The following is a 23,695-nucleotide window of genomic DNA, read 5'->3' as shown; positions in this document are numbered from 1 at the left end:
AGTGGTGGATATCTTTGAAGCACCTGGCCTAGACTAGTTGAATTTAGGGAGGCAAAAACAGGAGGATGATTTCTATTGAATATAGAAAATGACAAACCACAAAATAGTGTGGCCTGGGGAGAGGGAATGAAGGAGAAGGAAATACATCGTTTCTTTCCCAATACATTCTTTCCCAGTGACAAAACAGGCCCCAGCAGGAGATATCTCTCAAGTCTGGAATGACAGTCTCTGGAAAGAAGCCAAAGCATTGATCCTTCCCAAAACAAATTCTTTTTCAGATACTGACTGCTGACCCCAGACCCTCCATCTGGCCCAATAAAGATAAACCCCAGGTACTGACAGCTAACCCCAGACCACGCCCATCTCACCCAATAAAACAGATCCCAAATTCCTGAGTGCCCAAACTGACATGCTCATTAAGTCACCTCTCAGTGTAACCTATATAAGTGCAGACTCCCCCTTTGGCCAGTGGCTCATTTTCCACCAGGAAAGTGGGTCCATCAGAGGTGTGATTCTGTTCCTGAATAAAGGCTTTTGCTAATCTGTGAAGTTTGCATCTGGCCTGGTCCTTTTGTGCTAGCAATTTCAATGATGTAAATACAGAAAGTTTGAGCCATTTCCAAGAGACTTCCTACACATTGCTGCAGCTCTCATATATAAACTTACTCCCTATTTCCAAAGTTCAAAACCAGGCTCCCAGTCATGAGCAAGCAGCATGTTCTCATCAAGGTAGAGACCACAAAAAAAAAAAAAAAAGTTAAACCACAACAGATGTCAGAAATTGTGGCCAAATGTCACTTATTAATAATAAAATATATTCTAGAAGGTGTGTGTGTGTGTGTGCGTGCGTGTGTGTGTGTGTGTGTGTGTATGTGAGATATATTCTTAAAATAGGGGAAAGATTAACTATTTTCTTCGAGAAAAAGGGAAACCAGGAACAGCTTTATGCAGGAAATGTCTGAGTTAAATTGAAAAAAAAATAAAATAGATAGGAATTTATCAGAAGACTGTATACGGGGTAAAAATGGGAGTTCATAACCCACTTGAATCAAATTTATGAAATAGATATGTCAAGAGCTTTGTAACGTTTTGAACAACCAATTAAAAAAAAGACTTATAATGGGAAGAGAGAGGATGAGTTGGGCAAGGCAAGTTGCGGAAAGGCAACTCTCAACTTGTGCCATAGTTCTTTTTTTATTTCAGTCTTGTTTTACTTTAAACTTTTTATTTCAAAAGAATTGTGATTATAGAATCTTTATAGCACTGTTCCAGTATACATTTTACCATTTTCCTAACACTTATATATATAACATTGGTACATTGATCAAAACTAATAAATCAACATTGGTTTAATTATCTAAACTACAGATATTACTCAATCTTAGTGCAAAATAGCTTGAATACTTTTGAAGGATATGGAACAACAACCCCCAGAGAGAAAGGATGGGTCCCGGGTGGAGAAGGCAAACAATGGGCTCTGGGCTCTGGACTTTCATCCCAGTAACAATGGGTTCCAACTTTTTTCCTGATTTAGACTTTGAACCTACACACCTAGTTTCCTGACTTCCAGCAGCATGTCTAGGACTCTGATGATTAAGTTACACTAAATATTCTGCTACGATTAACTCTAACCAAAGTGTATAAAAGAGAGATCCCCCCTCTTGTAACCAGTTTCCATTTTCTCCCCTAAAAATGTGCCATTCCACTGCTGCTTAATAAAGAAAGCTTGCTGATCCATTGAGGTCTGCTCCTCTTTCAGTTCTTTTTGCTTACAACTTTGAATGTCAATTTTAGTCTAAGCTATTGAAAAATAACAGCCAAGTACATAAGTCATAAATCTACATCTTAATGAATTTTCACAAGGTATGCAGCTTACAATAATACCAGTGAAACCATCCTAGATAAATAAAAGAACATTACCCCCCAAAGGTGTTGAGAGCCACAGCCGAAGGGGCCCCAGCAAACTTCCAGCTGCCAGCAATCCAGCTGCTGGCTGATGATTGGCTCACAGCGGCCCCAGCAACATCTAGCTGATTGGCTCCTCGGCCCCAGCAACATCTAGCTGATTGGCTCCTCTGCGGTGATGCTCATTGGACTGTTTCCCTGCCCTTTCAGACCACGGAGCTGCTCATTGGGGGACTTTTTGGCTCTGCCCACGTGACCCAGCCAATCGGCCTCAAGAGCAGGAGGATTGTGGGAGGTGGAGAGAAGCTTGTGGGGGGAGAGACAGGCTTGTGGAAAGCCGGTGGTGGCAGTTGAGGCTCTGAGGGGTTTTTCCTGAGAGGCTGTTTGTTTGGCGTGTTTGGTTCTAAAAATAAAGTTAGTTTCTTTTGACAAGTGGCTCCTGATTGTGCCCAGCCAGACTGCGGCATTTGGTGGCTCGCACGGGGAGCGACTGAGGGTAAGTGAAACTGCTCGCCCCTGAGGGCAGGGCGAGAGGATGGGTAGCCATTTTAAGATTCTTCTTTTGTTATTTTGTTTCACTTTTGTTTTAAGTTGCCTGTCCCTGGAGATGAGTGAGACGGAAGAAAAACCGCTCACATCTGAGGAAAAACTATTTACGTCTGAGGAACAGATAGGGAGAAAGGACGGATGCACATGTCAGGAGGATAGAAAGGCTATAATGACTTTTTGTTGTTCCCTTTTTATCTCATTCTGTCTCGGTTTTGTTTGGCGTCATCTTGTTGGGTTGTATTATAGTAGAAATACGGGATCAGAAATTAGTAAAAAACAAACTGAAAGAGTGTTAAGTAAATTGTTAGAGGAAGGAGGCATCTCAGTAAAATCAAGAACAGTCAGGGCATATGTTGATACAATACAAAAATGTAGCCCATGGCTTTTTAAGGAGGAGTTGTTAAATATATCACAATGGAACCATCATGGTGAAGATTTAAAAAGAATAGAAAAGAAAAGCCCAGGGACTCTGCCAGTTGGCACATTGCCATTGTGGACGTTCGTATCTTGTTTGCTTAGTCCAAAGCCTTCAGTTCAGACAATGGTAGAGGAAGGAGAAGACATAATGATTCAAGTAAAAGAGAAGGTCTCTCAAGTTAGTCAGACAGAGGAAAAGATTCAAGTAAAAAAGAAGGTCTCTCAAGTTAGTCAGACAGAGGAAAAGATTCAAGTAAAAGAGAAGGCCTCTCAAGTTAGTCAGACAGAGAAAGAAAGTGTAAAACAGAAAAAGCCATCAGGGGGAAAGTTACAACAGGAAATTGCTACTAACACCTTTCTATCACCAGAGGGTGTAAGTGTCCAACCAACAGCACCACCTCTACAGGAGACTGCTACTAACACCTTTCTATCACCAGAGGACATAAGTGTCCAACTAACAAGGCCACCTCCATATGCTGGGAGGTCCCCAACCCCCGCAGTTGATAGTTGGGATCCTGAGACAAGATCTCAAATATTAACATGCCCTGTATTTGAGGCAGGAGGGCAGCGATTTTACCAAGTTTTAAATTTCAAAACAGTGAAGCAGCTAAAAGAGGCTGTAACAACCTATGGTCCTCAAGCACCCTTCACTGTAAGCTTGGTCGAATCCATTAACAACTTGAACATGACGCCAGCAGATTGGGCTAATATGTGTAAAGCTGTGCTAAATGGAGGACAATACCTGTTATGGAAGGTTGCCAATGAGGAATTTTGCAAGGAGACGGCTAGGCGAAATGCAGCAGCTGGTTATCCTCAGAGAAATCTAGATATGTTGTTAGGAAAGGGACCTTATGAGGATCAGCAGCAACAAATGGCATATGATCCTGGCGTATACGCACAAATTGCTGCAGATGCAATTAAGGCATGGAAGACTTTACAAGGACATGGAGGTTTACAAGGTCAATTATCTAAGGTAATACAAGGAGCTAATGAACCTTATGCTGAATTTGTAGATAGGCTTATTCAAACAGCTACCAGAGTTTTTGGGAATACAGAACAAGCAATGCCATTACTAAAACACCTGGCTTATGAGCAAGCGAATCGTTGGTGCAGAGATATCATTAGACCATGGAAACATGAAGATTTAAACACATATATTAAATTATGTAGAGACATTAATGAACAAGAGCAAGTCGTGGCAGCTGCAGTAAAACAGGCTTTAGATGCCAGAGACATTAATGAACAAGGGCAAATTGTGGCAGCTGCAGTAAAACAGGCTTTAGATGCCAGGCCAAGAACATGCTACAATTGTGAACAAACAGGACATTTTAAAAGGAATTGCCCCATTGGAGGAGGGTTTAACAAAACTAGGTATCCAAGGAGTAGAATACCAGGTATTTGCCCACGATGCCGTAGAGGGAGACATTGGGCTAATGAATGCCGTTCTCAAACCACCATAGAGGGTACTCCATTATCAAAAAATGAACAAGGACCAGGTGTTTATCCACGATATCGTGGAGAAAGGCATCAGGCTCCATTGCCAAAAAATGGACAAGGGGGCCCAATGCTCCGGGGCCCAAAACCACAAATATACGGAGCACTGGAGGAACCCAGCAACCCCATCAGGGTAGTGCCCAGGACACATTGTCCATCAGATCCCTCATCAGACAAACCAGAGGGAGCGCAGGGTTGGACATCTGCGCCTCCGCCAGAGCAGTACTAACTCCAGAGATGGGAGTTCAAATCATTCCCACAGGGGTGAAAGGACCTCTTCCCAAAGGAACAGTAGGCTTATTATTGGGACGCAGCTCTTCTACTCTAAAAGGACTTATGATAAGTCCTGGGGTAATTGATCCCGATTATGAAGGTGAAATAAAAATTATAGCCAGTTCTCCAAAGGGTATATCAGTAATTTCACCAGGAGATAGAATAGCACAGTTACTAATAATACCCAGCCTACATGATAAATTTTCCAGTCGTACTGTAGAAAGAGGTTCCAAGGGATTAGGTTCCACAGGTGTAGATTGGGCTATGCTTTCTTTAAATTTAGATTCTCGCCCCATGCTAAAACTAAATATTCAAGGACATGAATTTAATGGGCTACTGGATACAGGTGCAGACCTTAGCATCATCTCTCGTCAAGAATGGCCAAAACATTGGCCATTACAACAAGCCACTCAAACGCTTCGAGGCCTAGGAGTGGCGACTAATCCCCATAGAAGTGCAATGGTATTAGATTGGAAGGATCCTGAAGGATGTGAAGGAACTATACAGCCATATGTATTGGATCATCTTCCCGTAAATTTATGGGGACGAGATGTCCTAGATCAATTAGGTTTGACATTAACAAATAACATCAACCAAAATGCACCCACTATTATGACTAGACAAGGTTTTAGGAAAGGAAAAAGATTAGAAAAACAAGAACAAGGTATAGCAGCACCAATACAAATAGATCAAGAAACAGACAGACATGGGTTGGATTTTCAGAAAGGGCCACTGAGACAATCAAAATTACTTGGAAATCAGAAAGACCAGTATGGGTTCCTCAGTGGCCCCTGACTAAAGAAAAGATACAAGCAGCCCATGACCTGGTCAAACAACAATTAGCAGAAGGACATATACAACCTTCTGTATCTCCCCATAATACTCCCATTTTTGTCATCAAAAAGAAATCTGGTAAATGGAGATTATTGCAAGATTTAAGAGCCATTAATAATGAGATGGTTATTATGGGACCTGCTCAATCAGGGATTCCTCAGTTGTCTGCTTTGCCAAAAACCGGGTATGTTTTAGTTATAGATATTAAAGATTGTTTTTTTTCAATTCCAATTCATCCTGAGGATAGTCCACGTTTTGCATTTACTATCCCTGCACTGAATCATGAAGGTCCTGATCAGAGATATGAATGGAAAGTACTCCCTCAAGGGATGGCTAACAGCCCAACTATGTGTCAAATTTATGTTAACAAAGCAATCCAGCCACTTAGAAATCAAAATTCTGAACTACAAATATTTCACTATATGGATGATATATTATTAGCACACAAAGATAAAAACACATTGCTAGAATGTTATGCCACACTTACAAACTTATTAAAAAATTATAATCTAGAGATAGCAATAGATAAAGTACAATTAAATTTTCCAATTAATTATTTAGGAGTTCTATTATCCTCAACCATGGTCCGTCCACCAAAAATTCAAATACGAGTAGATCAACTCAAATCACTTAATGACTTTCAAAAGTTATTAGGAGACATAAATTGGATAAGGCCTTATTTAGGTATACCAACAGGAGAGTTGGGACCTTTATTTGATATCCTAAAAGGTCCATCAGATCCAAATTCACCCCGAATGTTAACGCCTGAAGCAAGAAAGGCATTAAAAATCATTGAAACATATATGGAAAATATGCATTTGGATAGAATTGATATAAGTTTGCCTTTATTATTTATTGTACTACCAACAAAAAATATTCCTACAGGAGTATTTTGGCAAGAAGGTCCATTATTATGGATACATTTATCTTATTCTCCTAACACTATTCTTACTAGGTATCCTGAGGCTGTAGGACAATTAATACTCAAAGGAATAAAAGCAGCAAAGGGAGTGTTTGGAATTTCTCCCAATAAAATTATTACTCCATATACTATGAATCAAATTGATGAGTTAGCTAATGAGTTAAATACTTGGGCAATAATCATGTGCAAATCTAATGTTTCATTTGATAACCACTTACCATCTAATCCTTTATTGTCTTTTTGGGCATTGCATCCTGTAATTTTTCCAAAAATGACAAGAAAAACACCTATCATGAATGCTCCAAATATATTCACTGATGGGTCAAATAATGGTACAGCAGCAGTAGTTACCCCTGATCAAACTTTTACATTTTTAGTACCCAAACAATCAGCTCAAAAGGTAGAGCTTAATGCAGTTTTACAAGCTTTTGTGATGTTTAAAGATTCTGTATTTAATTTATTTTCTGATAGTCAGTATGTAGTTAATGCTATAGTATCTCTTGAAGATGCTGGTAGGATTTCCCCTTCTTCTACTGTTTTCTCTTTGCTTTCCACTATACAAAGTCTAATCTGGGACAGAAAAGATCCATTCTTTATAGGACATATCAGGGCACATACAGGATTGCCTGGAGCCCTTAGTTTGGGCAATGATTTAGCAGATAAAACTACACATGACATACATATTTTCTCTACACTAGAAGAAGCTATAAATTTTCATAAAAAGTTCCATGTCAATGCTAATACTTTACAAAAGCGTTTTAAAATAACTAAGGAACAAGCTAGACAAATAATAAAACAATGTCAAAATTGTGTGACCTTTTTACCACAAGTTAATCTTGGAGTCAATCCTAGAGGATTGATACCTAACCATATTTGGCAGATGGACGTCACACACTTGCCAGAATTTGGAAAATTAAAATATTTGCATGTTACAGTTGATACTTCTTCTGGATTTTTGATGGGCTCCCTTCATGCCGGAGAAAAAACTAAAGATGTTATAGCTCATTGCTTACAAAATTTTGCCACTGTGGGTGTTCCAAAACAGTTAAAAACAGATAATGCCCCTGGTTATACTTCTACCTCTTTTAAACAATTTTGCTCAACATTTGACATTACTCATATAACAGGAATCCCATACAATCCACAGGGACAAGGCATAGTTGAAAGAGCTCATCAAACTATTAAAATGTGCTTATTAAAGCAAAAAGAAGGAATTGGGAAGGGGTATATATTCCCCAAAGATAAACTTAAAATAACCCTTTTTACTCTAAACTTTTTAAATTTGGATTCATCAGGACTTAGTGCTGCGGAAAGGCATATGTGTCCAAAAAATGTACATAAGCCCAAGGTACTTTGGAAGGATATTCTAACAGGACAATGGAAAGGTCCTGACCCAGTAATTGTCTGGAGTCGGGGGTCTGTTTGTGTGTTTCCACAGGGAGAACAGCAGCCGATTTGGATTCCAGAGAGATTAACCAAGGTCCTGACCCAGTGATTGTCTGGAGTCGGGGGTCTGTTTATGTGTTTCCACAGGGAGAACAGCAGCCGATTTGGATTCCAGAAAGATTAACTAAAGCGATTTCTACAGACCAAAAAGAAGATGATTTGGCTCAAATCCATAACAACTGATATCCAAAACTCCAGTTTGGCTATTCTTACATCTGCAACAGAACCAGGATGCTTTTTTCAATATCTATTTTATTATTGCCCTTTGCCATATCATGAAGTTCTATTTTGTTTTTTGAGCTCATACAGACCTAGGTTAATGTTTTGCTGATCAGTTCTATTTTTTGACTATAGAGTTTTTAAACATTGCAATGGAGATTTCACCTGTAAAAAGTTATAAGGCCTTTACTATAATGTTATGTGTTGTATGTATTATGTTATGTGTGCACACTTGTGTTTTGTGTTATATGTTTGAATGTCCATATATCATATATGATGAGCGCTCATGATAAAATGGATCCAAATATTTTTTTTTGTTTCACGTGATTTATATGGTTTAATTTAAATTGGGTAAACAACTGTTGAGGATTGTTTTAATATGTAAACAAAAAAGAAGGTTAACAGATCTGTTTGTTTACTTTCACCTTTCCTTTTCATTATATTTAATAATTCTCTTAAAGATAATGTAAATTGTTAAGAAAATTGTTTTCTTTTAGTGCCTTCTGTAATGTTACATAATTTTTTCTTTAGCCATTATTGCCAGAATTCCTATCTTCATCCCAGTGCCGGTGAAGACAATGTAAACTGTTAAGAAAATTGTTTTCTTTTAGTGCCTTCTGTAATGTTACATAATTTTTTCTTTAGCCATTATTGCCAGAATTCCTATCTTCATCCCAGTGCTGGTGAAGTCAAAGATAAAACCAATCTACACCTTCTACAATAGCCATCACTGAACTGCTTGCAGAACTTGCCTGGACACATTGTGAGCTCACCTGTATGCATTTTGAACTATCTGTTGGTGCAGCGACTTGTGGTAGTGTTGGGGTATGTTTGCTGATGATGTCACCGGTAGTACAATTTTTCAAAGGAGCCCTCAATTGGCTTAATGTCATGGCATTTTGCATCCTCCTCTACTAGTGATGGTCTAAAATTTGGGGGCCAACAGAGGTGAGGCAAAGAACCTCACCCCCCCCACTGGTGCAAAGGCCTATCCACAACTATAGCTGTATGCTGGACCGGTAGTCAGTGACGGGTATGATCCAATTGCAGTGGTACCAACCTAAGACAGGAGGCTGACGCCTAGAGGTCAGTTCATCCGATGACGGGTAAGGACCATATGTTGAATTGGACTGCCTAACAGGCACGGTCCCTAAGCCACATGCTTGTTGTTTAAACAGAGAGGGGGAGATGTTGAGAGCCACAGCCGAAGGGGCCCCAGCAAACTTCCAGCTGCCAGCAATCCAGCTGCCGGCTGATGATTGGCTCACAGCGGCCCCAGCAACATCTAGCTGATTGGCTCCTCGGCCCCAGCAACATCTAGCTGATTGGCTCCTCTGCGGTGATGCTCATTGGACTGTTTCCCTGCCCTTTCAGACCACGGAGCTGCTCATTGGGGGACTTTTTGGCTCTGCCCACGTGACCCAGCCAATCGGCCTCAAGAGCAGGAGGATTGTGGGAGGTGGAGAGAAGCTTGTGGGGGGAGAGACAGGCTTGTGGAAAGCCGGTGGTGGCAGTTGAGGCTCTGAGGGGTTTTTCCTGAGAGGCTGTTTGTTTGGCGTGTTTGGTTCTAAAAATAAAGTTAGTTTCTTTTGACAAGTGGCTCCTGATTGTGCCCAGCCAGACTGCGGCACAAAGGAACTATGATTCTGATTTATAACACCATACATACTTATTACATGTTAGTTTTACCTGTACTTGAACTTTATTTAAGTGAAATTTTATTGCATATAGGTTTGTGTCTAGTTTCTTTTGTATAATATCATGTTTGTGGAATTATTCTATGCTGTTTACACGAGTTACAGGCTCTTCCTTCTCATGATTGTACTCTATTGTAAAAAAAATAGACATTTTTAATCCATTATAATATTGATAAACATGTGATTTTCTTCCTTTTCTATTATGGATAATAGTATATGAACATTGTTAGAATGTCTAGAACTACATGTCTTTTAGTGGGCAAATAGTATTTATTTCCATTGGGTATCCACCTAGAAGGGAATGCTGGGTCATAATGTTGCATATGTTAATAGGCATATAAAGGATGCTTTAGAAGACAATGCTAAGCAGTTTTCCAAAGGGGTATCAACTTACATTCCTAATTGTTCTGCATCTTCAACCCTTAGCATTTTTGATGGGTATACCATAATGTCCCTCAGTGGCTTTGTACACCTTTACATATGTTTATCAGACATTTGGAATTTTTTTGGTTGTGTGTGAAGTCAGTGTCCAAGTCTTTGAAATTGGATTGTCTGCCTTCTTCTCACTGATGTGTAATTAAAATTTTCTTTGCACTCTGTGACTTGCCTTTTTACTCACTTAACAGTGTCTTTGTGTGGCTCAGTGGTCAAGCTATTTTCTACATTTTTTCTAAAGCTTTACTGTCTTGCCTATTATGTTTAGTTCACAAAAAGAGTCATCCATCTACAACTGTAAGGAAGGAGTTAGAGTTTATTACTTTTCCACATACATAGTCAACAGAAGGAACACCATTTTTTTGAAAACATCCTTTCCCCATTGCATTATATGTCAGCTTCGTCATGTCAGATGACCACATATTTGTGTATTTATTTCTTTATATTCTATTCTAGTTATTCTCAGAATTAAGTTGCACCAGAAATACTTAGACGGCATGTTAAAACATGGAATGTTGATTTATACCACAAAAGCTTCTAATTCACTAGCTCTGGGATGAGGGCCAAAACTTTGCATTCCTAACAAATTCCTAGCTGAAGAAGATAGCAACACTTAAAGAAAAGTGTGTGGTTCTTTTATTACTCATATTGTTTACTGATGCACTATTATATTTGTCTGTCTTCATTACTCATTTATTTTAAAGATTCTGGCTTTTTATTTCGCAATATTTGTTCCAATACTTATCTATATATTTGTTTGAATTATTATAGTCGTGATCTCTTTTCAATTTTTATGTATATCATTTCTTTTTCATGCCTTATTACACTGACTAAACCCTGCAGAAAACTGTTATAGAGAATTGGGAATGCTTACATTATTCTGACCTGGAAGGAAGACTTTCAAGAATTACAATATTTGCTGCATATTTTCATAGCTGTTATAGATACTTTTATCAGACTGAGAAAATCCCCTTCTATTTTTAGTTTCTCTTGAAATTTATAATTAACTGGATTTTATAAAATCATTTTACTAGCTAGTCATGGTGGTGCATGCCTGTAATCCCAGCAGCTTGAGAGGCTGAAGCAGGAGGATCATGAGTTCAAAGTCAGCCTCATCAATAAGTGAGGTGCTAAGCAACTCAGTGAGACCCTGTCTCTAAATAAAATACAAAACAGGGATGGGGATGTGGCTCAGTGGTCAAGTGCCCCTGAGTTCAATCCCCGGTACACACCCAGTCCCCTAAAATAATTTTACTAAATTTTTCAAAATTTTATTTTTTTCTCATTGTCCATATTTTATGATAATGTGGTGATTGATTTTATAATGTTCCACTATTCTTACATTTTTGGAGTATACTTTGCCAGATCATGAATTCAAACCACTAATATATTTGTTAAGAATTTTTGCATCTAATTGGTAAAACCACTCTGGAAAGCAGTATGGAGATTCCTTAGAAAACTTTAAATGGAACCACTATTTGACCCAGTTATCCACTCATTGGTGTATACCCAAAGGACTAAAAATTAGCAGTACTATAGTGACATAGCTGTATCAATGTTTATAGCAGCTCAATTTACAATAGCAAAACTATGGAACCAGCCTAGATGCCCATTAACAAATGAATGGATAAAGAAAATGTGGTATATTTAAACAAGTGAATATTACCCAGCCATAAAGAGAAATGAAATTATGGCATTGGCCAGTAAGTGGATGGAACTGGAGAATATCATGCTATGTGAAATAAGCCAATCCCCCAAAACCAAAGGCTGAATATTCTCTCTGATATGTGGATACTAACTCACAATAAGGGGGCAGAGGTTAGGGAAGAACAGAAGTACTTTGAACTATACAAATGGGAATGAAGGGGGAACGGGAATAGGAAAGATAGTAGAATGAATTATACATTACTTTCCTATGTTCATATATGAATACATGACCAATGTAATTCTATCTCATGTACAACCAGAAGAATGGTAAGTTGTGCTCCATGTATGTAAAATATGTCAAAATACATTTTACTGTCATGTATAACTAAAAAGAACAAAAAAAGGATTTTTTGGCCTCATAAGAAAATAGAACAGGAAAAAATACCAGTGAAATGGAAAAAAATATGCAACAAAGAAGTAAAAATTTACGAAGTGGGTGTTCAGGAGAGATTAATAAAATTGGTAAACAGTTTAGTAAGGCTAATCAAAAAATGTGGCATATATACACAATAGAATATTACTTAGCAATTAAAGAGAATAAAAGCCATGGCATTTGTGGGTAAATGGATGGAGTTAGAGAAGATAATGCTAAGAGAAGTCAGCCAGTCCTCAAAAAACAAATGCCAAATGTTTTCTCTGATATAAGGAGGGTGATTCACAGTGGGGAAGAGAAAGGGTGGAGCATGAGAGGAATAGATGAACTCTAGATAGGGCAGAGGGGTGGGAGGGAAAAGGAGGGGGCATGGGGCTAGAAACGATGGTGGAATATGATGGACATTATTATCCAAAGTATATGTATGAAGACATGAATTGGTGTGAATATACTTTGTATACAACCAGAGATATAAAAAATTGTGCTCTATATGTGTAATGAGAATTGAAATGCATTCCACTGTCACATATAAATAAAAAAATTTAAAGAAGAAATACAAAGTTTATAAAATAAAAAGGGAATAAAATGGGGGTTGAGTTTGGGGAAAACACAATTGCCTTACAAACACTAAATACAAAATAAAAAGAAATTATAAACAAATTTATGTCAAGGGCTGGGGTTGTGGCTCAGTGGCAGAGCGCTTACCTAGCATGCATGAGGCACTGGGTTCGGTTCTCAGCACCATGTATCAATAAATAAAATAAAATTGACAACTAAAAAATATTTTAAAACATTTATGTTAATAAATTCCTCAACTATTCTTCATTGTTTCAGAATGGAGTAGAAGATCCTCAGCCTAGCACTTATGAGGCTTTCCCTGACACTTGGCTCCTGTCATTTTCTGCATGCATCTTATACTACCTGACAATACCTGAACTTGGTTCCAGACTCAGTAACTTCTTTGTAGCTCTTTGAATATTCTCTACCTCTTTGTCTACACATAAACTGACCCCTCTGCCTTGAATTCACTTTCCTCAAGTATTACCCAAAGCCTGTAGCTTGTTGTTGGTGCCTCCTAGATACAATTTCAACATCTTATACTTCCTTCCTTTTATCAGAACTCGTATTTCCCTGGTTGGTATTTGATCTCTAGCTTAGTTCCCATCCTAAGGCTGGGGTCTTTACACGTCTGTGGAGGTCTCCTTTCATATCTCCTTCAAGTCCTAGGATCTATTGCTTCTCTTCCTGGACCCCTTTAAGGAGTCTGAATGCTGTACAATTTCTAATGTGATACCAGGCACATAATGGGTACCTGAGGAACATCTTTGGAATGTACGACAACCTCAGAGTGGGGCATCAGACTTTGCTTCCTATGAGCAATGTTACTACTGATAACCAGTTATTTGCTTGCTCACTTGTCCTGACTCCCATGTCCCTAGCTTCTGCTTACCCACTGGAAAACGCCCTACTTCATCTTGTAGGTTAATACCTCAGCTGAACAGAATATTATCATAGGCTTTAGATGCCAGATGCTGAGTCCACTGGTGTCACCAGTGCTGGGCCTCTAGAGGCATATACTGGATAATCTGTTTTTCATGCTTCACCTAATTCCACTATTTATTTCTTCTTCACACACATTTTCTTGAGTACCTTCAGAGTCAGGCCTGTGCTGGGCAATATGAAGAAAAGCCACATTGAAGTGGCAAGAACTGAGACTGAGGTCTTATGGAACAGTTACGCAGTTTCATGTATTTTGGTAACAAAGAGGCTCCCCCCCACCCCCGCCCCGGCCACCCTGCCTCATACTTTTCTTTCCTCTGAAGATTTTGGTTCTCCAAATGTGGAGCAGTAGCAGAAGAATCACCTGGGGATGTGTTACACATGGAAATTTTCAGGACATACTCTAGAGGTACTATATCAGAGGACAGAGACTAGCAATTTATAGGTTTCATAAGCTCTACAGGTGATTATAATAAATGCTGAAGTATGTCAACAACTGCTTTAGAGTCTTGACATTAAATATGTGTTCTACGAGAACCTAAGAGTTTTTAAAATAAATATCCAGAGCCAATTCGGATGAAGGAAAAGCACTGGCAGGAAGTGAGTCTCTGTCATAGGAGGTATTCAAGGGAGAGCTTTATGTTATAAGTGATCCATTAAAAACAATGTTCTAATTGATGGAGGTCACAATGTTTAGAAACCATAAGTTCAAATTATGATTATTAAGATCTCTGATTCATATATAGCCCAGTCAATATGGATTGACTTATTTTCCTATATCCAGTAATAGAGCTAAGCATGTGTAGAGATACACTTTTTGTCTCTAAGGTCCACGCTCAAGTACTCACCTTATTAATTTTCTTGAAGATGCCAAATAAAACAGAGCGATACACTAAGGCTCTCACATTCCATGAGACGGTGTCCAGAAGGAAAATCAAGAGGATGTAAAGAAATCCTGTGACAGCCATTGCAATTACATACTTTCCAATTCCATTTTCCTCCATACTATATACAGAAATTCCAATTTCTGGTGACAAGAACAACAACAAAAAATATATAGGATCACTTAATAAAAGTTAACATAATGAGAGGCCACTAAGAAGGTTGAGAAGAAGATTCTAACCTTCACTCCCCGCCCCCATGGATGCACCCTAGCAATTATCAATGGAAAACAACACCTTGGTAAAACACTCAAAATGTAAGAATAAGACTGAGTGTGCTCCCTGGGATTAATAAAAATCCTCATTGATAGGGTAAGAGAAAGGGTCTTCCTTAGACCACATCCCTCCCTGCTTTTCTAGCCGGGTGGCACACCATCACACAGAGAGGAATTCTGATGTCCCACAGTTTCTACAGAGGGAAAAGAGTACATGGGAAGCAGGGTAAATCCATTTTGGTTCTCAACTCTCAATTGAGATTCTAGTAGAAAAACTGAATGGTCTAAACCATACTGGGCCAGATAGAAACAAAGCAAGTAAGCAGAGCTTACGGAGCTCAGCAAGCCATTTTAGTGAAAGTACAGTGTGCCTGCCAGAAGTGGTACTTCACTAAAAAACAACATAGCCCACTGGCATAGCCAATCTTGTCCATGATTCCTAGACAGCCATTTTTGAGATGTAGCATCACCCTATAACCTGGGGTCTCCCATGGAGGGAAAAAGGCCCCCATGGCAAATTCCAAAAGCTAATAGGCCGCATTTGAAGGTTAAAATGTCTTCCCAGAAGAACACCTCTAAACTTTGCCCAGAGTGGGATAAAACCAAACCTGGGAATTTAAATAGCGCATCCCATGGCTTAAAGCGCCACACTTCAGATCCTACTCAGAAAGAACAAGACTACCACAGTACCAGAAAACACACACTCTGGCCTACCCACATCACTGGCAATTGCACTGTTCACTTAGAACCCCAGTCTTGTTACATACTACAACCAGTAGTCTTGCTAGATAGCAGAACAGAGCCAGCTGCCAAACCTGAATTCAGAGCAAAGGCAGCAGCAAAGAGAACATAAAAGCAAGCTCTACCAGCTAAGGGACATTAATGGCTGACTCAGCCAGAATCATATGCTGCTATAAATAATGAAGGACTATCATTTTCAAAGAATACCTGCAAAAGCCAGAAAAGGTGCTGGCCTCTACCATTGAGTAAACCTTAAAGTAAGGACATAGGATTTAGGGAATTATAACACCTCTAAAACAGAGTCTCCAAACAAAGCTCTAACAAACAATGGACCCTAGAGAAAGGGAGGTTTATGAAATGTCAGTAAAATAATTCAGAATAATCACCTTTAGAAAGTTCAGTGAGTGGGTGGGGGTTGTAGCTCAGTGGTAAAGCCCTTGTTTAGCACATATGAGGCACTGGGTTTCATCCTCAGCATCAGATATAAATAAATAAAATAAAGGTATTATGTCCATCTACAACTAAAATTTTTTTTAAAGTTAGTAAACTCCAAGAATATACAGATAAAATATTAAAGGAAACTGAAAACAATAATGAACAAAATGAGGAGTTTGACAAAGTGATAGAAACTACTAAAAAAACAGAAATCTTAAAGATGAAGACTACAATGTCTGCATTTTAAAATGCAACAGAAAACTTTGAAGCTCAATTAAGCTGAAAAATAATCAGTGAGCTTGAAAACAGAACATTTGAAATTATCAAACTAGAGGAGAAAAAAAACAATAAAGAAATATTGGATGAAAATTTCCCAAACTGATTAAGGAAGCCAACATCTAGATATTAGAAGCATAGAGATCTCCAGCTAAATAAAACCCAAAGATGTATTCATCACATATGTCCGTCAGCTTTGTATCAGTATAATCAAAATACCTGACAAGGAAAATTCAGAAGAAATGGATTAATTTCTGGATACATACAAGCTACCAAAGTTGAACTGTGAAGAATTAGAAAAACCTGAACAGATAAATAACAAACAGTGATACTGAATCTTTTCTATCAAAGTAAAAGCCAAAATCTAATTGATTCACAGAACAATTTCACTGAACAATAAGGAAGAACTTATACAAATCCCTCTCAAACTTTTTTAAAAACAAAGAGGAAGGGATTTTTCTCAAGTCATTCCATAATGCTAGCATTATCTTGATAGCAAGACCAAATGAGGACAAAACAATAGCTAAAAATGATGCAAAAATCCTCAATAAAATACTAGCAAAAGCCAGGCATGGTGGTGTACACCAGTAATTCCAGCAGCTCTAGAGGCTAACACAGGAGGATTGCAAGTTCAAAGCCAGCCTCAGCAACTTAGCAAGGCCCTAAGCAACTCAGCGAGACCCTGTTTCATAATAAAAAGTATATTTATATTTATACTGGGTTCAATCAGTGCTAAAAAAATAAAAAACCCTAGTAAGCCAAATTCAATAGCACATTAAAAAGGTCATTCATTATGACCAAGTGGGATTGATTCATCATGGGAAATATAGATGGTTTAACATGCATATACCACTAATTGTGATATATGCCCATTCATGATAGAAACAATTTAAATATATAAGCGAAATGCCTCAACAAATAGAGGCCATATATGACAAACCCACAGTTAACATCATTCTGAATTGGGAAAAATTGACATATTTTCTTCTGACAATGATTCCCACTTTCACCAGTTTTATTCCACAAAGTACAGGAAGAATTATTCAAAGCAATTAGGCAAGAGAAAAAAGTAAAGGGCATGCAAATTATAAAGGAGGAAATCAAACTATCATTGTTTGCAGACATCAGCTTTTATATAGAAAATTGTGAAGAATTCACTAAAAAACTGGAATTAACAAATTCAATTAAGTTGCAGGATACAAAATCAACAAACAAAAATCAGTAGCATTTTATATGCTAATAGATATTAGAAAAAGAAATCAAGAGAACAATGCTATGAAAAATAAAATAACTAGAAATAAATTCAACAGAAGAGGTGAAAGAAAGACTTATATGATAAAAACTCATGAAAGAAACGGAAGAGAATTCATGAAAAGATATCCCATATTCATGGATTGGAAGAATTTATCTTGTTGAATTGTCCATATTACTGAAAGTGATCTACAGATTCAATACTTCCCCATCACAATACTAATGCCATTTTTCACTTAATTAGAAAAAAAAATCTTGCAGTTAGTATGGAGCCACAACAGACCCTGAATAGCCAAAGCAATACTGTGCAAAAGAACAAAGCTGACAGCATCAGGGCTATCAGATTCCAAAATGTACTGCACCGGTATAATCAACAAAACAAAACAAAAAGAAAACTATTCATGGTATTGGCATAAAAAGACACATAGACCAACAGTGTATAATAAAGAACTCAGAAATAACCCTGTACAATTTCAGCTGATTTTTGACAAACTCAAGAACACACAATGAAGATAGAACAATTTCTTCCACAAATGGTGGTGGGAAAATTGGATATTCACATGCAGAAGAATAAAACTAGACCCTTATTTCTTATAATATACAAAAAATTAACTAAAAATGAATTAAAGACTTAAGTGTAAGACCTGAAAACTATGAAACTTGTAGGAAAAAAATAAAGGGAATTTTTCAGGACATTGAACTGGGCAAAAGCAAAAGTTGACAAATGGGATAATATCAAATTAAAATGCTTCTAGAGTGAACAAACAATCAGAAGAATGTGGAAAAAATTAAATTATACATCTGATAAGAGTATCCAGAATATATAAGGAACTTGAAAAACTCAATAGCAGAAATAAGTGAATACCAATAAAGAATGGGCAGCAAACCTAAACAGGCACTTCTCAAAGGAAAACATTGATTGGACAATAGTATATGAAAAATGCCCAACATCAATAATCATCAGGGAAATGCAAATCAAAACCATAATAATTTCACCTCCTCTATTAAGGATGACTACTATCCAAAAGAGATAGTATGTTATATAATTTCCAATTCTTTTGAGATTTTTCTAGATGTCTTTTATGAACTAAGTTAATAACAGGTATCTGAAAATTTTTCAAATAATTGTATACACACAGAGTCATTTCAGAGCTTTTAAATTCATTGAAGACAGCTATTTAATGCTGTATATTAGTGAGTATTCTATTCTATGTACACATGAAAAAAATGAATTCTGCTGCTTTTGAGTACTGTTGATGAAAATGTCAATTTGGTCTAATTGATTACTAGAATTAATCAAATCTCCTATATCTCTTCTGACTTTCAAACTCCTGTTCTATCAGGTCTTTTCATAGAAGAATATTGAAATATCCAAATTATCATTGTGGATTTGTCTACTTTTCAGTACTCTCAATTTTGACTTTGAATTTCTCAATTCCTTCTTACAACTTTATGAACTATACAGCTTTTTTTGTGTGTGACACATCTAATCTGTTTTATGCTCTCATTTATTTCTTGGATTCTGCATGGAAACAACACACATGATTATAACCTTATTCTGTCTTATCCTTTTACTACACTATACATGGGAGCTCTCTCTTCTCAATTTTTCCCCAGGACCCATCCACTTAAGCTTATTGGAATATCTGCATTTGGAGTACAACTGTTTTAATTCTGTGCTGCCCCATATGGAGAATCTGTCTTACATTTTCTCTTTCCCACATTCTCTTTTCCCCAGTGATATGAAAATACTGCAGAAATATGTAATAACTGACACAGGGTCCCTACTGGGGATTTCTGAAGTTGACATGAATGTTTATTCATTTCTTTTCACTGAATTAATTAATTTTGCACCTTTCCCTCAAAACTAGTGTGGAGAGTGTTTTACTCAGGCTTTTTCGCTGCTGTGATTAAAAAAACCTGACCATAATGACCATAGAGGAGGATAAGTTTATTTGAGGGCTCAGTTTCAGAGGTCTTAGTCTGAAACTTAGTCTCATATTATGATCAGAAAGCAGACAGAGAGACAGACTCTTGCCAGATACAAGCATATACTCCAAAGCCACACCCCAATTCCTCCCTCCTCCAGCCACACCCTACAACTTCAGTTACCAGTTAATCCCTATCAGGGGATTAATTCACTGATTCAGTTAAGGCTCTTAGAATCCAATCATTTCTTCTATGAACTTTCTTGCATTGTCTCACATGTGAGCTTTTGGGGGACACCCCACATCCAAACCATAACAGAGGGGAAGAGGGATGACAGAAAATGCAAATACAACACAGATTACAATTAGATCCTCACCATGGAAGTCTTTTCTCATAGAGAAGATGCATTATGTACATATTTTACATTTAAACATTTTTTGAATCTTAGCTCGATCTTGTACAAATTTTTGTGTAATAGCGCAAGTTATTTATATTTGTGCAAGGTTTTTATTTCCCTCAAAATGATGATTACATCACATAACTTGATATGTTAATGAAAAAATTCACAATAATGTAAGAAGAGTTATTTACACTGCATAAGTTGTTACTAATAACTCTGATGAGACTTGGGAAGTAACAGATACTCACTTTCTTTACTACATCTTGGGGTGTTAGCCATTTCTGGTAAGGAGGCACACAATTTCTTTGTCTCTTCAAGATCATAAAATTTTAGGATGCTCATCCCAAAGTTATACATAGGTATCAGTGTCAACATTTTAAGTACGACATTTTTCCTGGCAGCTTTATAGCCTTTAATTAAAAAGAAGATAACATTAGCATGTTCCATCTAAAATGAACTGTTGGGCTAGGGATATAGCTCAATTGGTAGAGTGCTTGCCTTGTATGTACAAGGCCCTGGGTTTGATCCCCAGCACATAAATAAATAAACAAATAAATAAATAAATAAATGAACTCTCCCAGGAAAATAATATCTCCCTAAGTTGGTCAAATTAAACTGAGAAATTATAAAGCCATAATACTGTTTTCACAAAAACTCCAGTTGCTTGCTGGGAATTATACTACCTTTGATATCTTCAAAACATAGTTTGCATTGATAATTGCAATTCTGGAAAATCCTTTTAGGAAAAAGTTGATGTCCATTATAATCTGTTTTCCTGTCATCTGATGTGAACAGGAAATTAATATTGATAATTTCTCTTATTTCTATCCTATGTGTTCAATAAAGAAGCAAGTTGTGATGAGAAATTTATCCTAGAACTCAATGGTAGGGAAAATATAAGGAATATTTTATCAGTTGAAAGGAGATATATTGTCAAAGAAACAAAGTTAATAGAGGTTTCTCTATTAAAGATATATAATAGTTGATGGATATACATGAGGAAACATGAAACATAGTTAAGTACTAAGGTTCTGAATTGTCACTGAAGACTGAATTCAGATCATTGGGAATAAAGATAAATCAATAACTCTGAGTAAAAAGACTATTCATAAGACTTTCTGACATAAGAAATGTGGCCAATGAGTGAGGATGACAGATGACAAAGAAAGAGAAGTTTCTACCTACCATGTAAATTCTCTAAGTGGTAAAGTCATCCAAGTCTGGTGCAAAGAGGGTAATAATTGGTGTAGATACATATAATTTGACAGATAGAAATAATATGGAATACTGATTGTCCACTTAAATAGATGCCCCAAATAACAACAGGATAATGTTTATCTAGTCTCTCTCTGGAAGGCATTTAAACATCCTCTTACCTCCAAGGAGCAGAGGAAAATCTTCCAGATAAAGAGGAGTAATATGATTCCTTAGTTGACAAAGTGCTGAAAGCTACTATCATATGGTTGGGAGTGAGGCAGGGATACAATGTGTTATAAAAACATGGATAATATTCATTAAATATTTATCCTCCATTACAGCAGGTTTCTTCTTTTGGCTAAATACTGACCAATAAGTAGAATACCTTGCACTCATGTATTCAGGGATCAGATAGAGGGCTGAGCATATCATATATGGAGAATGTGGAGTGCCATTTTGTGGTTTGCTTCCTTCTTTCACTTTCAAGTTGCTGTGGTCTCAAAATGTGTCTTCTGATTTCTCAACCTAAGATCTATGGTATTATGTAAAAATGTGGATGTGTAACCCATGTGATTCTGCAACTTGTATTTGGGGTAAAAAATGGGAGTTCATAACCCACTTGAATCAAATGTATGGAAGATGATATGTCATGAGCTTTGTAATGTTTTGAACAACCAATAAAAAAAAAAAAGATCACAAGTTTCATTATAGTTTTAGTCACACTATAACTTCAAACTGTGGTCTGTGCTCAGGATTAAAGCCATTGACAAGGGAAACTCGCATTTTGCTTTTTCATTCCAAGTGTGACACTTTCCAGTTTCTGTCTACTTTTCTTTTTCTTTTTCTTTCTTTCTTTTATTTTCTTTTTTTTTTTTACAGATGGACACAATACCTCTATTTTATTTGCTTATTTTGTACGTGGTACCCCAGGGATTGAACCCAGTGCTTCATGCATTCTAGGCAAGTGCTCTACCACTGAGCCACAACCCCAGCCCCTCTGCCTACATTTCTTCATTTGAAGTATCTTTAGATTTAAAAAAAATGTCTACAACTTATAACTGTTATAGTGGGTCCTCTGCCTTTACAAATGATGGCATTTTCTAGCCTTGGGTTACACAAATATTGCACATGATTGTTAGAATTACTGTAGAGAGCAGTGACAGAGAATGGGGGAACAGTGACTGAGGGGGTCTCTGATGACGTTATGGTTGTGGCAAACCTGGTGTCTGGGAAAGTTTCCTTGCAAGGGCACAGGGTGCCTATCTGCAATGGTAATGTCCTGCCGGAGAAGGCTCTATGTAAGAGTCTTATCAGCTTCAACCTTGATCTCAGGCACACAGCTCACAGAGATAGAGGAATTCTCATGCTAGACAACCACATGTTTCAACAGTTCTGCTACTCCTGAGCCTGCTCACTTAACAGTAACTAAACAATGGGCCTCCTTGAGCACTACACAAAGCTCCTAACATTGTACATTGCAATTGTGGAAAAGCTCATAGATGTTTCTAGTTCTGTAACTTTCCTGAGTACAAAGAATAATGCTTGCATAGTCTTTAATCTGATAATGAGACATATATAAATAAAGATTGCTTGCATAACTCTTTAGATCTGATTTCTCCATCAGAGAGCAGCACTCCACCTGATCCCAGCTTTATCTTCATATCTGCATATGTGAGTATTTTTTTTTTCAGTTTGATTTTTATTTATTTTTAATGTAATTTTTTATTTATATATGACAGCAGAATGCATTACAATTCTTATTACATATAAAGAGCACAATTTTTCATATCTCTGGTTGTATACATAGTATATTCATTCAATGGGGTAATTAATGATGGTGGAATGTGATGATCATTACTATCCAGAGTACATGCATGAAGACACAAATTGGTGTGAATATACTATGTGAGTATTTGTTTTTAATCCCCCATCGCCCTTTGACATACTGCGAGTTTAGTGGCGCTGGTCATGGCAAATTACTGTTAGGTTATCTTAAATATTCTTTTACAAATAATGTCTATTTTATATCTCAATTATATACAATAACTTTGCAAAACTCACTCATTAATTTTCACAGGTTATCTGCATTTAATTTAGATTTTACGTATATACAATAGCACCATCTACAAATAATAAGCTTTATTTGTTCTTTCTAATATTACACTTTATATTTTCTGGCTTGTCATAGTGACTACAACTTCCGGGACCATGTTGAACATAGAAATGATAGCATCTTTGGCATATCTACAAACTCAAATGGATATCTTTAACAACAATAGTACATATCATAAAAAATCTTCTAGTTAATATAAAAAGATGTCTTTATAACTTCATGTGCAAGAACAAAATAATGATAATACTAAAATCTAAGAACACTATAAAGGAGGGAAATTCCAGGTCAATCAGGTTCATGAGCACTAACAAAAAATTGCTTTATAAAATATTAACAATTTGGATCTAGAAAGGCATGATAAGGGATAATAAAAATGTTTGATTATTATAGAAACAATTTAACATTAACAAACAATTAGTAAATATC

The 23,695-nt window shown here is 37.1% G+C and overlaps 1 protein-coding gene across 1 annotated transcript in view; it reads right to left on the bottom strand.

The window, feature by feature from the left end:
* LOC114096940 (phospholipid-transporting ATPase ABCA3-like) overlaps positions 1-23,695 on the bottom strand; it is a 136,170-nt gene that overhangs the window by 11,117 nt on the left and 101,358 nt on the right. Inside the window, exons 22-23 of the mRNA XM_027940651.2 lie at positions 20,208-20,369; positions 14,620-14,798 (exon numbers count right to left, since the gene is read on the bottom strand). Of these exons, the coding sequence (XP_027796452.2) occupies positions 14,620-14,798; positions 20,208-20,369 (341 nt within the window). The remainder of the gene's footprint in view (positions 1-14,619; positions 14,799-20,207; positions 20,370-23,695) is intronic.

This window comes from Marmota flaviventris, chromosome 19, assembly GCF_047511675.1.
Source record: "Marmota flaviventris isolate mMarFla1 chromosome 19, mMarFla1.hap1, whole genome shotgun sequence".
In the NCBI taxonomy this organism is placed as follows: Eukaryota; Metazoa; Chordata; class Mammalia; order Rodentia; family Sciuridae; genus Marmota; species Marmota flaviventris.
The sequence above is the reverse complement of the archived record's forward strand: the minus strand, read 5'-3'. Positions and strand labels throughout refer to the sequence as shown.